The 15,054-nt window shown below is 43.0% G+C and overlaps 4 protein-coding genes across 4 annotated transcripts; all 4 read right to left on the reverse strand.

Moving 5' to 3' along the window:
- Window positions 1–1,689: 1,689 nt before the first annotated feature.
- Window positions 1,690–3,397, reverse strand: LOC139641218 (claudin-8-like). The gene has a single exon (XM_071515508.1). It carries the CDS (start codon window positions 3,225–3,227, stop codon window positions 2,142–2,144), a length of 1,086 nt encoding a protein of 361 aa, XP_071371609.1. The 5' UTR covers window positions 3,228–3,397; the 3' UTR covers window positions 1,690–2,141.
- Window positions 3,398–3,763: 366 nt separating this feature from the next.
- cldn8.1 (claudin 8.1) lies at window positions 3,764–6,825 on the reverse strand. Its single transcript, XM_071515514.1, has one exon. It carries the CDS (start codon window positions 6,746–6,748, stop codon window positions 5,984–5,986), a length of 765 nt encoding a protein of 254 aa, XP_071371615.1. The 5' UTR covers window positions 6,749–6,825; the 3' UTR covers window positions 3,764–5,983.
- Window positions 6,826–7,718: 893 nt separating this feature from the next.
- LOC139641216 (claudin-8-like) lies at window positions 7,719–9,111 on the reverse strand. Its single transcript, XM_071515506.1, has one exon. The coding sequence runs from the start codon at window positions 9,062–9,064 to the stop codon at window positions 8,195–8,197; it is 870 nt and encodes a 289-aa protein (XP_071371607.1). The 5' UTR covers window positions 9,065–9,111; the 3' UTR covers window positions 7,719–8,194.
- Window positions 9,112–10,162: 1,051 nt separating this feature from the next.
- Window positions 10,163–11,519, reverse strand: LOC139641227 (claudin-8-like). The gene has a single exon (XM_071515517.1). It carries the CDS (start codon window positions 11,417–11,419, stop codon window positions 10,730–10,732), a length of 690 nt encoding a protein of 229 aa, XP_071371618.1. The 5' UTR covers window positions 11,420–11,519; the 3' UTR covers window positions 10,163–10,729.
- Window positions 11,520–15,054: the final 3,535 nt, after the last annotated feature.

Below are 15,054 nucleotides of genomic sequence, written 5' to 3' on the forward strand. Positions count from 1 at the left end.
GAATCATTTTACCAGCGTTTCATTCAGTAGAAGTTCACTAGAAAAATGAGAGAATAATGTCTACTGGTATTCTGATTAAAAGCTCCACTCTCCCATTCAGACACGCAACAAAAATCACCTCAGATGGGGGCTTCTGGGACAAAAAAATTTATCAAATGGGGGTTTATAATCTGAAGGGGGGGGGGGGGGGGGGGTAAATCAATTATAGACCTATACTGGTCTTCTGGACTTCATATTACACAACTAAATTGTGCAGTTAAAATGATATAACTTTATAACATTGTGTCATGAAAACATATTACCTAAGATTGTTTAGAGTCTAGAGATAATATTCAGACATCCTGTAATGATGTAGACATCTCACCTGTAAGAATGCACTCACACTTCACCACATTTATTATTTTCCTGTATGGCATTATAGCCTGTATTATGTCAGGATTTTAACGTTTTGAAATTATTCCATCAATTTAAAGTTGTTCCAACATTAAATGCAGTGGAAGGAGGGAAGGAAGATCCAGGTCTGGGACACTCACCATGTTCTCTGCTGTCATCTAGTGGTGAATAATGACACTGGCTAGACTTGGTTGATGCTATTATAGCATTAGCATAAACATGAGGAATTTACCCTGGGAGCACACATTGATATGGTCAAGCATGACAATACAGCCCCTTTTATAGTGCAGAGCTTGTTGTTATGCATCCAAAGCAGACCTATCTGTTTGAACCCAGTCCAGTAGCTCTCATCTGTTGCAGATTAATGCCTCTGCAATGGCCCTTCCCTCTCGTCCCATTTCATTAAAATAGAGTTTGGCAGAGATAAGTTTTGAACCCGATACCTTTTGCATCCCAAGAATAGCAGCTACTACCACTATGCAAGGTGAGGAGCAGCATTCATTCATTTTCTCTACTTGCCTATTCCTATAAGGGTCGCCGAGGAGCTGGAGACTTTCCCAGCATGCATTGGGCAGATAGATGGACAGACAATCACTCCCACTCAAATTCATGCCTATGGGTCATTTAGAGTCTCCAGTCCACCTGAATCGCATGTCTTTGGAATACAGGAGAACACAATAGTCATCTGCACTCTCTGCTAGGTTCTCATGGATATATATGTGCGTTGGTTTAAAAAAACACTCAATATAAGAAAGGAATGTCCAAACAGAAGAGGATTTACAGATAAAGATATATGTATTCACTCCAAAAGGTGCTCCATAGTGACAAAAAATTGATGCCAAATAAAAAGTGCACAAACATAAAACAGACGTTTGTTACTTTTCTTGGAGTGGATAATTAGTATTATTTTGCATCGGTAAAGCATCTCCTGTTTCAACATATTCTTTTTTGATAAGTGTGCGAGTTTCTTTCATGTTTTGCTTGGGTGGAGTATCGGAGGAAATCCACACAATCCTGCAAACAGGCTGGGAATTGAACCTGGGTCCTTCTTGCTGTGAGGCGACAACAACTGAACCACCACTCCTCACCAAATGCTGTTGCAGTGCAAGCAGAGCAGTGAGTGAACCGCTGCATCCCACATACCTGCCAGCAGCTAAGCCTGTGTAACTCAAAATAGTGACCATAGGCTAGTGACTATAGCCCTGCTGGGTATTCTAGTTTTTGTTTCATGGCTCCAATTTGATATGCAAAGATATCTTGGTAGAAGTAGGACAAAAACACACTCAAACACACCAATGAACACAATACAATATAATAAACGGAGGGATAGATAGCTGCAGCACATTAGCCTGGGATGTCCCAAACAAATGGTTTCTCATAAACAAGTCTGTTTGTTTTGGAAAGGCAAGCCCATACCCATCAGGAAATGAGCACAATGTCACCTCTATTTACACTGATAACAATGGAGGTTGTGTTCGACAGGACCACATAACCCATTCTAATATCTTTTTCAGGGTACAAAACAATGAAAAGTACAATAAAAGTACAGTACAGTATTTTGTCCTTGTAACTGGATATTCCTAATTTGGTATAATAGCCTGAATTTAAGCAAACACAACATAATTTACCTTCAATGTGTCACTAATGTATTGTAGCTTCAATTTACTTGTGACGATACAGTATAAAAGCATAGTGTTTCAAATCTGCAAAGGTAAATCAACTAAAAAGAGACTTCTCCCTGTTTTTCCTTATATGTACACACCGCCACTGCTCCCACTGTGAGAGTCTGGTTCGATTCTTGATGCAGTGTATCCTATGAAAACAGGACTTTGTGGAGCCGCATGGAAACTGGAGTTGTAGGACACAGACGGATTGCCTGTGTAACTTAAAGAATATGGGATGCCCTGCTGGCTTATGTACAGAGAGTTCCCAGGTGTAGACAGGCTTCCAATAAAGTTAGAGCTCCGATTGGAGGAATGGTGACCCATGCTGCCTTGATAAAGCAGCGGCCCATTGGGAGCCAGACCGGGGTTGTAGACAACAGGAGGGTTGATGAGCGCTCCACTATTTGTCAGAGAGACATTTTGCATCGACGGCGCTAGGTGGTGTCCGACAGAGCCGTTGTTCTGCAGAGCGGGCGGGTGTGGACTTGCTTTGAGGCTGGACACACTCGAGATGGGATGGTACCTCATCAGAGTTGGGTTGTGGGGCGCTGGCTTGTAGCCGAGCATGTTGGCCGGGTGGTACACGTCGAACGAGGCTTTGTCCGAGGGCACGCGGCGGCAGAGGAACAATGCGGCCGAGGCGAAGAGAAAGGCGCCGGTCACCCAGCCGATGTAGAGAGCCTCTCCCAGCTCCCTGCGCTGGGCGTCGATCAGCAGCGGGTTGTAGAAGTCCCTGATGATGACGTGACCCGTCCAGGACACGGGGATGAAGACGCAGATAGAGGCCATGAGCTGCATGCCGCCCGCAACCATCAGGATAATAGTCTTCACACGATCGTTCTCTTGAAAACAAGAAGTGCAGCGCATCCCCGCCAGTGCGGCGAGGAGCCCTAGTCCGGACAAGGCCAGAGAGCAACACATCAGACCTCGGGCTGCCTGGAGGTCCGGGGGCAGGAACAGCAGGGAGTCGTACACCTTGCACTGCATCCTGATGTTGGACTGTCTGTAGCAGTTCATCCACAAACCCTCCCAGCGGGTCTCCATGACGATGATGTTCTCCCCAATGAAAGCTGTCACCTTCCACATCGGCATCCCGGTCGTTGCCGCTGCCCCTATCAGGCCAACCAGGCCGACGCACATTGCGGCAATCTCTAAAACACCTTGAACCATTGTGCAGTGTAGTAGCTGTCCAAGTCGGTGCAAATCCAAAGTAAAAGTGAGAAAGCTCAATTCCGCATCATTTCAGTAAAATGTCAAAATGTCACACCTTCAAAAAACATCTCAGAGCAAGCACAATTTTCTGAGTTGGAGACGCGTTCTAGACAGGTAAAGACCTTGTGCTGATCTGATGCAGAGTGTATGGGGTGAGAGGCTGTTTGTTATGGGAGAGATGCATTGCGGTCACCTGGTTGGCTCAGAGCGATGGGGGTGAGGAGGAACTTTGCTGATTTTGTGTTTATGGTCCCTCTGGCTATAGCGGTGCGGTCACCAGTATCTCAGCCATCAGCTCCTTCAGCAGACCACAGCAGAGATGCCAGGAACAGCTCACAACTTATCTGAATTTGTAATACTGATAACAGTTGCCATAGCCATTTATTCCCCATAATATGTGATATAAATCTAAAAGCAAATGTGAATGTATTTCTTTGACTGTAGAAGATTAGGTGTGCCACACACTAAAAACTCAATGATTTGTTTTAGCTCATTTATTACACTCATTTAAGCAAACCTAATTTCTTAATCATCTCCTGTGTTTTGCCAGCACCTACAAGAAGCCCAAGCTGTGCAGAGGTCACTTCACTTTTCTGCATATTTCTTTGACTGATTGACTGCAGTGCCTAAGCTCCTGCAGTACCTCTGTTCTCCACAGGAGAGCATAGAGGAGCTTCAAAGAGATGAACCAGAGAGCTGGCTCACATCACAGACTTATGATACAAACATATTTATGATTAGCATATTCCTCATGTAGCTAGCTATTCATAGTATTTCCATGATGTCACATGCATTTTCCACCATATTCATTTTGCCATTTTCACAGCTCATTGGGTGTGGCGGTCATTTGATTATAATCACCTATTAATTTATTGCATTCATATGTTATTTTCCTACCAAGATGGTCATACACATAACACAATACTATGAATAGGGCTATAATTTAGTCAAACTGATCATTTTGATATTCCTGCAAACAACACAAGAGAAACAGAACATAGTCATTACATCAAAAAAATGTCCAGTATGAAACAACATTCATATGACGGTGCATTTATTTAGAAAGGCTCATGCGGAAATATCACTGAATAGTTCCTGTAGTCGCTTTTTATCAGGACTGATGTCAGTTCAGGAAGTGTTTTTTTTCCCTATGAAAACATAATCACATCCAATGTGTAAAGACATTTTTGACAATGGAGGCTCAACAATTATTATTTGAATTGCAGTTTCCATTTTCATTTTGAACTGACTGAAATCAACATGAGTTGATCCCGTCATTTGTCTTTATAGCTGAAAAGCTAACATACTTAATTGAAAAGAGACAGAAATGTTCTTTCATATCTCAAGCAGATAGGGCTGTGATTAGCCTAGAAATGAACAATGCCAGTTTTGATCCGAACCCTGTTTGGCTCATTCAAAGTGACTTGCAAATTCTGGTCACATGCTGTGAGGTCTTCTGTGTGTGGCTTCTGTTTTTACAGACACTAAGCCCTCTGGTTGTGTTGGCTCTGAGTCTACACCTTTAACAAGCAGTCTTAAAACTGGATCACATGTTTACTCAGCCATTTGTTTAGTTTCAGTTCCTAAGAGCTCCAAGCATCATAGCAGACCTTTACAAATAGACACAAGGTGGTAACTGATGTCTCATCTGAGCTTTAATTTTTTAGGTAATTTTGTGTGGGTATGGGAAAGACCCTAATGGAATCCAAACTGTAGGGCTATTGACATGTCTTGACCATCTTCTTCAAAGAAATATTTAATTATTTCATTAGCATTTTTAGTTTTTAGCACACATAACCCCATGTAGGTTCACAAACAATCAGTCACCAGTATGGCATTTGCTGTCCTGTTTACCTGTAGTGCTATCACTTGCTTTTGCTTTGCTTCCACTGGCCAGAAGTCATATCTCATACTGTTAAAAAAAACAAAAACTAAAGAGGTTCTTGTGTGAAATTTGTTGGCTTTTTTCCCTTTTTGCCTGGTAACATTTATCAATAATCTAAAAATGCCTGAATGCCATTGGTAAATACAAACTTCAAGCTAATGTATGAGGTTGTAAGTCTGTGGAGTCATTTTGAAATGAGGTTGAAATATCTATGAAATATTAAATGGCTCTAGAAATGCACACCTCTCAGTCATTAATAATAGCAACCAGCAACCAATAGCGCTTCAACAACAAACCCAAATACACTTGTATACCACAGCACTCAGCGGTTAAGCTTATGTACAGCATACACAGTCACTGCTGTTGTTGTCATAACTTGTGACCTAATAAGCAAAAAAGAAGAAAATCTTACAATAACTGCAAGTATAAAATCAAATTTTGCAACACACATACAAGTAATAAGCATCACGTGTATTGGCCTACATTGGCAAGGTTATAAAACCAATCAATCATATTATATATCAACATCAAGATTCTGTAACTAGTGCACTTCAGCAAGACTTTAAGTACTCTTCTAAGTGTGTAAAAAACAAAGAGTGATTTAAAATAACCCGCCCCTATAAAATCAAATATGTCTGCATTCACAGTAAAGTTACTCATTGAGCTTCTTTCCCAGCTTTTGTTTTTTTTTTGACCTGAAATACATCTTTTGACATTTGAAATGTGTCCGTGACTTGACTGCCCAGTCAAGCCATATTAAAAAAAGGCAGTTCCTTGGATATAGATTGACCATCACTGGGATCATCATTACCTCAGTCAGTTTAAGTGCTCAGAGATACGCCACAGCACTGCGTACAGAGGGGTATCTGGAGTGGTAGCTGTAGTTGGTGGATGGGTGTCTTGACAGAAGTGGCTGAGGCTGAGGCTGGGGAGGGAGCACCAGCTGCTGGGGCTGGATGGGCTGCGGAGGGTAGGCCATGTACTGAGAGTTCCTGGAGTACATGTACCTGTCTGATCCTTTGCTTTCAGACTGCAGATTGCAGCAGGTAAACATGCACCCCCCGGCAAACAGGAACGCGGAGGACACCCAGCCGATGTAGAGAGCCTCTCCCAGCTCCCTGCGCTGGGCGTCGATCAGCAGCGGGTTGTAGAAGTCCCTGATGATGACATGACCCGTCCAGGACACGGGGATCAGGACGCAGATGCAAGCCATGATGATCATGCATCCTGCAATGATGAGGACCATTCGCTTGGCCCGGTCGTTGTTTTGGATACAGGCGGTGCACTGCAGTCCCACCAGGCTGATCAGCAGACCGAGGCCGCCCAGCGCCAGAGAGCAGCACATGAGCCCCCGGGCCGCCTGCAGGTCGGGGGACAGAGCCAGCAGGGAGTCGTACACCTTGCACTGCATCCTGATGTCAGCCTGCCTGAAGCAGTTCATCCACAGGCCCTCGTAGCGGGTCTCAAACACAATGATGTTCTCCCCGATGAAAGCTGTGACGCGCCACATCGGCATCCCAGTGCTCGCTGCCGCCCCAATGAGCCCAATCAGGGTCAGTAAGAGACCCACTATCTCCAGCGCTGAGTTGGCCATCCTCTTTTCCTCTTATTCCTCTAAGCTCAGAGACACAATAATGTCTGGATGGTGTGTGACTACAGTAGGAAGCAGATCCTCTCTATACAGTGGCTCTGCATCCCAGTGGAAGTGTTCACCTGCACTGCCTCCTCCCTGTGGACAGGACACCTGAATGGGAGGGGTGGGAACTGTGACCTGTTGCTAAGTAACAGAATCCCCCAGGACTTTTTCTTTTTTTTTTCTTTGTACACCAACCCCAGGAGCTGCAGTAATCTGCCACTTTGTTTATTCACAAGTCTCAGCTTACAGTCCTGGTTCATGCTTTATGAGGAAGCTTGAAAAACGTATAGGGTGTTGACTGCAGCTTAATGCATCTCTGGTTATAAAGACATATGTGATAGACACCAGCTTGCCCTAGTCATTGTTCTATTTAAACTTGAAAGCGTTCACTTCTGTAAAGTCCCTTAATGTACAGTGAACGACCGGAAAGAATAGCTTTGTGGTGATTATATACATGAAATACAAGCAAAAAGAACCTTTAAGAACCTCTTGTGTGTTAAAGTTAAAGTTTCCAGTGTGTGTGTGTGTGTGTGTGTGTGTTTGGGGGAGAAGTACTTGTGTTACTGTCACTATTGGGTTTCTTGTCTACTTCTCTTGTGTCCAAAAGTTGCCAATTGCGGCAAAGGCCTCTCTTGAAGTGATACCTCTAGGTAGCTTTGCATTGTGGGTGGAACTGTGTGAACAATCTGGTTTCACTGGTTCAGGTACATTTTCACTGACAACAATGGAGACAACGGAACAATTTTCACCTCACATACCAGAGAGTGAAACACAATGAGGCTCAGAGGGAACTTTTGAATTTCAGACAAATTGAAAGACTCTTTTAGCCACATTGTAAGTAATAGTGTATCCTATTTTGTGTTCAAATTTGCATGTCTTGATTAAGAAACAGAAAAAATGACAGACAAAATGACAAAATGAAGTTCTCTCCTTTTCTCTCAAATTTCTCCTTTATTGGAAACCACATTTGACCTCATTTTTAGGCCAGTGCTGTGAAAAAGTAAATATATACATGTACAACAAAAACACTATTTTCTACAGTGAACACAAACCATCTGCACTATAACATCTGAAAAAGGCCTATAGTGCATAATTGGTTCTCAGAGAGCAGATATTAGAGCAGAGATTTAAAAAACACTCTTTGATTATATCATTTTGCAAGAACTATAAAATAAACAAATAAAGCAAGGACGCTGAATTCAACAAAATACAATCCGTTCCACAATGAATTTCAAACTGCTCTGCAATACACTTGGCTCTCCTTGAGAAAGTAATGAAAGATTTGGCCATTTCCAGTGACAGCCTTTGGTCATATCAGTCATTTGATTCTCCACACTAAAACCCCTAAAAACCTTGGCACTCAAAATCTTCAAGTCCAACATTGTCTCTGTATTTGATTCCCCCTTACTGGAACTGGTTTGGTGTGTATATCACAGATCCTGGAGGGGGTGCAGAATAGGGAGGCTGGTAGGAGTAAGCTGGCTGGTACGTGTACGGTTGGTATGTGTATCCAGGTTGGTAGACATTTCCACCTGGGTTGTATACAATCCTCTCATCTGGCTCCTGGGTGCGGGGAGCGTGGCGGCACAGCAGGATCACTCCGGCGGTGAAAAGCAACGCTGAAGTCACCCAGCCGATGTAGAGAGCCTCTCCCAGCTCCCTGCGCTGAGCGTCGATCAGCAGCGGGTTGTAAAAGTCCCTGATGATGACGTGACCCGTCCAGGACACGGGGATGATGATCGTGATGCAGCCCATAAGGAACAGGCAGCCCCCGGCCACAAGAACGACGTGCTTGGTGCGAGCGCGATGGTCCACCACTTTGGTACACTTCATCCCCACAGCAGAAACAATCAGGGCGAAGGTGGAGAGAGCCACAGAGCTGCACATCAAACCCCTGGCTGCCTGGAGGTCCGGGGGCAGGAACAACAGGGAGTCGTACACCTTGCACTGCATCCTGATGTTGGCCTGTCTGTAGCAGTTCATCCACAAACCCTCCCAGCGGGTCTCCATGACGATGATGTTCTCCTCAATGAAGGCCGTCACCTTCCACATCGGCAGGCCCGTCACGGCAGCCACTCCGATAAGTCCGATGAAGCCGATGACCAGAGCCACCACCTCACAGCAGATGGCCTCCTTACGGTCCTTCTTCTCAATTCTCTGTTTTTCCTCATACACTGAATCTGTGTAAGCCTGGGCATCCTTCTGGTCGTAGTAAGTGCCTACATAAGATTGAGGAGGCTTGGTGTAGCCGCTGTAGGCAGTGTAAGAAGCCATTGTGGCTATCACACAGAGAGCCAGAAATGGACCTTTGGCTGCCCTCTCTCAGGAAACATGAATGTGAGGAGAGGAACAAGATGTAGAGCTTATACACCCCAGAAAATATGCTAACAATGCAATGCAACTGGTTGAGCTGCTTTACAGCCATCAGATAAATGACGACACACCAACAAGTGTTGCTTGTTTTGAATGTGCATACAGCTGCCAGTGTTAACAAATGATCATTTAGTCGTGTGATCAAGAAAAACTAATCAAACACTAATTCAATCACTGTATAAAGTAAAAGTTGATTAAAGTACATTTTCCTCTCATTTGGAAAAAAAAAAGCCCTTCAGCTAGGGGAAATTTCAGCACATTTTCACTGCTAAACAATGTGAACAGTGTGATTTTAACCATTGAACACAGGCTACAATACATAGTGTTTGATTGTGTTATAATAGCAGACAAAGCAAATATGATTGCTGGAAATGTACTACAAACATAACCCTAACCCATAAATCTAACCCTAACCCTAACCCACAAACCTAACCCTATCACTGGGGTGAACTTGGAGCCAATAATTAATCTACTGAGTATCTGGTCCTTTGTGGCTCTGAAAAGCATTAACATGTATTTTTAAACAGTTTAGCTTTGGATACATTACATAAAACAATAACTACTACTGAATATCTTCCTTTTAAACTCCCTATGTGTGGGTGATTCCAGTCATGTCATGAACTTGTGAATCTGTTGTTTCTCTCAGACTGAAAGCAGATAGTGAGCTCACAGGTGTCAAACTCTCCTGCCAAGTCTCCTGCCATTATGTAAATTGAGGTGGCAAAAGGTGTGGAGCAGAGAAACTTGAGTGGGATTAGTTTCACTGTAACACCACACTGTTCACTGGCCAGCAGTTCTCACCTCGTCGCTACCACACTAAAAGCCCTCCTGCCTGCATTTGCATAGGAACAATGCATCGTTGTATTGTCTGTTTGAGCATATGTATGAAGTTTTACCACTCAGCTCTATTTTGTCTTTAGTGCAGGAAAGCAGACACACACAGAAAGAAATGAAAAGGAATGAACACAGGTAATAGAATTTAGATTTTATGTTGCTGGTGTGTGGAGGCATGGTGTCAGTATTCAAATTACACACTAGAGAGATTGCAATCACACAGGCAAGTGTATAATCACATTTTTATTGAACTGGCTGTTGCTCTTGTAGCTAACATGGTTGATACAGTATGACTGCCTGGCATTACCAAGTCACAAGGAGCAAGGAAAAACAAAACTCAACCAACATAACAAAACTATAAAAACAAGAGAATAACAATGGCAAAGACAGTAGAACTATACAACCGATTATAACATAAGAGACGGGTTACAGGCCTAATAAATATAAATCACAGTTTTATGATTATGTACAACAAATATGCCTCAAATATGTTAGTACAACCGTGAAGGGTGTGGGAGAGTTCCCAAGGAGGCAAAATACTAGGAAGATAAGGAGAGTAGAATCACTTAATGCAAAAAGTACACTATTTACAGTAAATATGGCTATAAAAGACATGCAGACTTTTGGCAGTGTGTTTTGAGTGGATGCATTCTTCCTCAGGCAGCATTTTTCACCTATTACTGGCGTGGAGAGCTGAATTTAAATGATGCAGGGTGCCGTACACACAGCTTATCACACGTATTGTTGCTGTTTATAAAAGCTGGAGGGTTGCCTGTCCAAATCCACGCTGTCCTCTTTCGGTACATCTCTCTCTGCCATGACATATGTGTCAGTGTAGGACAGTTCATCCTTCGACCTACGGGAGCTGTAGCGGCACACAAGGATGATCCCAGCGACGAGCAAGACGGCAGAAGTGGCCCAGCCGATGTAGAGGGCCTCCCCCAACTCCCGCTTCTGAGAATCCTGCACCTGGGGGTTGTAGAAGTTTCTAATGATGCTATGGCCCATCCAGCTGACGGGGATGAGCGTGGTTAGACAGGTGAGCAGGAAGAAACACCCCCCAACTAGCAGGGTGATGTTCTTACCCTTCACATCGCCACGGCAACAGCTGGCGTTCCGCATCCCGCATCCCGAGATGATGAGGGCGACGAGGGCCAGGATGATGGAGAGACACATGAGCGCTCTGGCCGCCTGCAGCTCCGGGGGGAGAATGAGCAGGGAGTCGTACACCTTGCACTGCATCCTGATGTTGGCCTGTCTGTAGCAGTTCATCCACAGGCCCTCCCAGAGTATCTCCATGACGATGAGGTTGGCGCCGATGAAGGCCGTGACCCGCCACATGGGCAGGGTGGTGATGGTTACCGTCCCGAACAGGCCGACGAAGCCCAGAACCATGGCCAGGATCTCCAGCTTCGCTCTCATGGCTCAGATCGATGTCTGGTCTCGTCTCCCCGGAGAAATAATGAAGAGTTTTTTCAACCGTTCCATTTTTTACAATGTTGCACATCTGTGATAGCATCATCACGTTTGTAATGTCATCCTACTGGTTTGTGCCTGGTCAGCTGACCTGACCTGGATCATACTTTCATATTTCAGATGCAACTGAAACTGCTTTCTATTTACTTTCTAAAGCTGTGACTTTGTACTCTTGTCATCTGAAAACCTTGTCAGTCCAGTTTTGGAGAGTTTCATGTTTTCACTTCAACTGAAGGATTACATGGTCTTCTACGGGCTTATAAAACGTTCTCAAATCCCAGTGGATAAACTTAAAAGTACATGGTGGTTAAGCTGAAAACAAGGCAACTTTTCTTAGTTCCCGAAAGGTTGGTATAATGGAGACGCAAGGTTTTCACCTGACAGTGACAGGTGTGCAGCTTTTATTGTGTCAGACCTGTTGACATTAATTTGAGGAGCAGTGTCCCTCCAGAAGGGAGTTTAGGATTGATCTGTAATCTTCAGTGTGAAGCCCATTAACGATCTGACTCTCTTTCCCCTCATTAAAGCTGGAGAATTGAAGTAGTGCTTCTAATTTTAATTAAAAAACCTCCCACCTTTTCCCACACACATTTGGGAAAGATGAATAAGAATGGCACTTGCTTTAAAGCTTCTCCTTACTATACAATCACTCCACTTTTAATTTTTTTTCCCATTCAACTCTCTTCTCTGTTGAAGGTCTCAAATGATTTATTATTGGGACCATTAGCTACTATAGTGGCACCAAAATGACTGTGTCAACATACGTAGAGAGAGACTGAATTTAGGAGGATTCTTTAAACATGAACAACAAGTGAAAGGAGTGGCTCTCCTGAAGGAGAGCCACTCCTTTCAAAGTTAAAATCTTCAGCTGTTCAAGGAAGGGTCACACCCTGTGTGTCATCCTATTTTTAAAAAATAGAGGTTGAGACGTTGAGAGAGAGAGAGAGAGAGAGAGAGAGAGAGAGAGAGAGAGAGAGAGAGAGAGCAAAGGCAATGAAGGTAGAATCGTGAGTTGAGAGAGGGAGAGAGGAGGGAAAACAGGAACAGAAACTGTAAAGCCTGTTGAACAGGTTTGCTGAGAGATACTAGCATTACATCCTCAGGTTCTTCAAATGTAAACAGATGCATTTTCCTTCCTGTTGAGCAAAACCGTGACAATGAACTCACTGCAAACATCTTATATCTATTTATGCAATCAAACCAGCATGTACAGGGAATGAGTTCTGCTAGTTAAATAAAAATTAAACCTAAAATTCTTCACTGGGAACTCAGTTAACAGTGCCGGTGAGAAAAACACAGTTTTTTTTTAAGTTTATTTATTGTCACATGACCAAACCTGTTCTGAGAAAGAGCTTCCATAATAATTAGTTACAAGAAATGTGACCTTTTTGAGCTGCCTGTATTGTCGATTTGGTTTGATGGTTTTAATCAAAACTTGATGTGAAAAAGGTTAGATTAAATGAAAGCAGTGATCAGGATAATATGCAAGAGTGAGTCGGTGCAGTGGCACAGAGGGAATAACGTGACTAGAAGAGACTATGTGTGCCACCTGCTGTACGTAAATGTGACTACAAATCCCTGGTCTAAAATAGGTTTGACACAACTCCTTCCACATATTGGGTTGTATTACCCCATTTGCTCTGTCCATTTCCCAATTTTGTCAAGACTTAAAAGTCTTTAACCTGTCTCACCTTCATCTACATTTCCCCTGCATGAGTGGGTTTAATAAGTGAAACCAATAAGGGATCATGCTTTGCCTGGTCAGTCTATTTCATTGACAGAGCATGTGTTGCAAATATTTAATTTAAATCTGTAACAAGAAGTGCACAATAAGATGTGTAATTTCCATACATTTTAAATGATCAAAAATACATTTGATCCCCATTTCCTTCCTCTGTCTCATCAACTCTAAGTACGTCAGTATCCATTGTTGGCTTTAATCAGATAAATGGAAAGTGAATCCCTATAGAGGACCAGATTAGTCATAATATATTAAAGTAATATTTTGGCTTTTTTACTCAAAATTACCACTTTATTCTCGTAATATTATGACTTTTTTAACGTCATTTGGCCCATCGGCCAAGATCAGCCTCAGAGCCAGGAAAAATAATCAATTGCAAAGGATTACCCACTCAGCAAATAGATCCCGCCCCATTCACTTTGATTGACAGACGGCTGAGCCATTATGAAAAGTGACATTATGAAATAAAAAGAGGAGCAATGAAAAAAGAAAAAGCTAAATAAAATAACCACTTTGAAAAATGTAATTCTGAATGATATCATCATGTAATTGAAAATAAAAGGCATTTGAAAAGTAAAAAAAAGTTTTTATGAAATAAATATCAGATTAAATATAGTCATGTTATTATGAAAACAATAATTATGAAATAATATTTAATAATGTTTAAATTAAAGGAAAACAATCAATCATTTATTAATTTATGTATTTCTGTATTTATTTATGTAATGATTTATTTCACTGACACATATTTATTTATTTAATTGTGACTATTTTGGTCCTCCATAGCATCCAGCCTGTGCTCTTCTATCTTGGGTAAGTAATGTGTCTGAAGATGTTGTTTTCTCACTGAAGGCAAAGCGGGCTGGCAGACCAACGCCGGCCCACCTTAGCGCTCTGTCACTCAGTACAGCGGCCCGTTGCCGCAGATCTACAGCGCGATGAAGGATCTTTCCCCCGTTATCTAAGGAGCGCCGGGGCCTTTGTGGCGGGCGACGGTGACTGACAGGAGAGTGGGAGGGCGCCTGTGGAGGGGAATGAGGCTGGGTGACAGGACGTCCGCAGAGCTCAGACACACAAAAGAGGAGATAGGGCTGTGAGGAGCAGCATAGATTATAGTGTTGAGGGCCTGTGCAGCCAGCATGAGCAGGGAACTGCAAGTGAGGGAGATCTCAAAAACAAAGAAAAACTCAAAAAAAAGAGGACTGACTCCTTTATTATATTTTTTGTCATTTTTTTAGTGTAGGGTCAGCCCTAAAGCTAAAGGATCATCTCCCTACTTATTACGTCACCCTCTTGCCCACTGCCCCAAACCCCCCAAAAGGGGGTTGAATCAAGGGAGAAATTATATAGTCAAAATTCCCAGATTTGGGGAATATGCAGGAGTGTCTGGAGTGCAAAAGCTTAGCGCTGGGTGATCATGGTATCTACTCAGCACCCTTCAAAACATATCTTTTAGAATTACGCCATAATTCCTTATGATCCTGAAAGATCCATGATCTGTTAGAAAACAACACTAACAGATGGAGTGATAAGACTGGGGATATGAATAATTGTTTTCTTATCCAGACCAATCACTTTAACCACAGTAGACATCATTTGCGCTTCTCGAAAAGCATTGGGGCTCTCAGAGGACAGTTTTGCTTGGTTTGATTTTCAGGCTAAATAAGGAGGGCTACTTAAGATGCCATGCACATCAAGTCCAGCCTTTGAACCCCAAATACACTAAATACCTCTGAATATGCGAGTGCTGTTCCATTCTTCCTGCCATCCATCCTCACAGTACTCCCACTTATCTGCTTGCAAGCCTTCAACATTTCTCAGCTGGTCCCTATATGCCAGA

The sequence above is a fragment of the Centroberyx affinis genome, unplaced genomic scaffold (genome assembly GCF_046629955.1).
Source record: "Centroberyx affinis isolate AG114_WGS23_722 - 3 ecotype Tasmania unplaced genomic scaffold, CSIRO-AGI_Caff_v1 ptg000358l_1, whole genome shotgun sequence".
Classification (NCBI taxonomy): Eukaryota; Metazoa; Chordata; class Actinopteri; order Beryciformes; family Berycidae; genus Centroberyx; species Centroberyx affinis.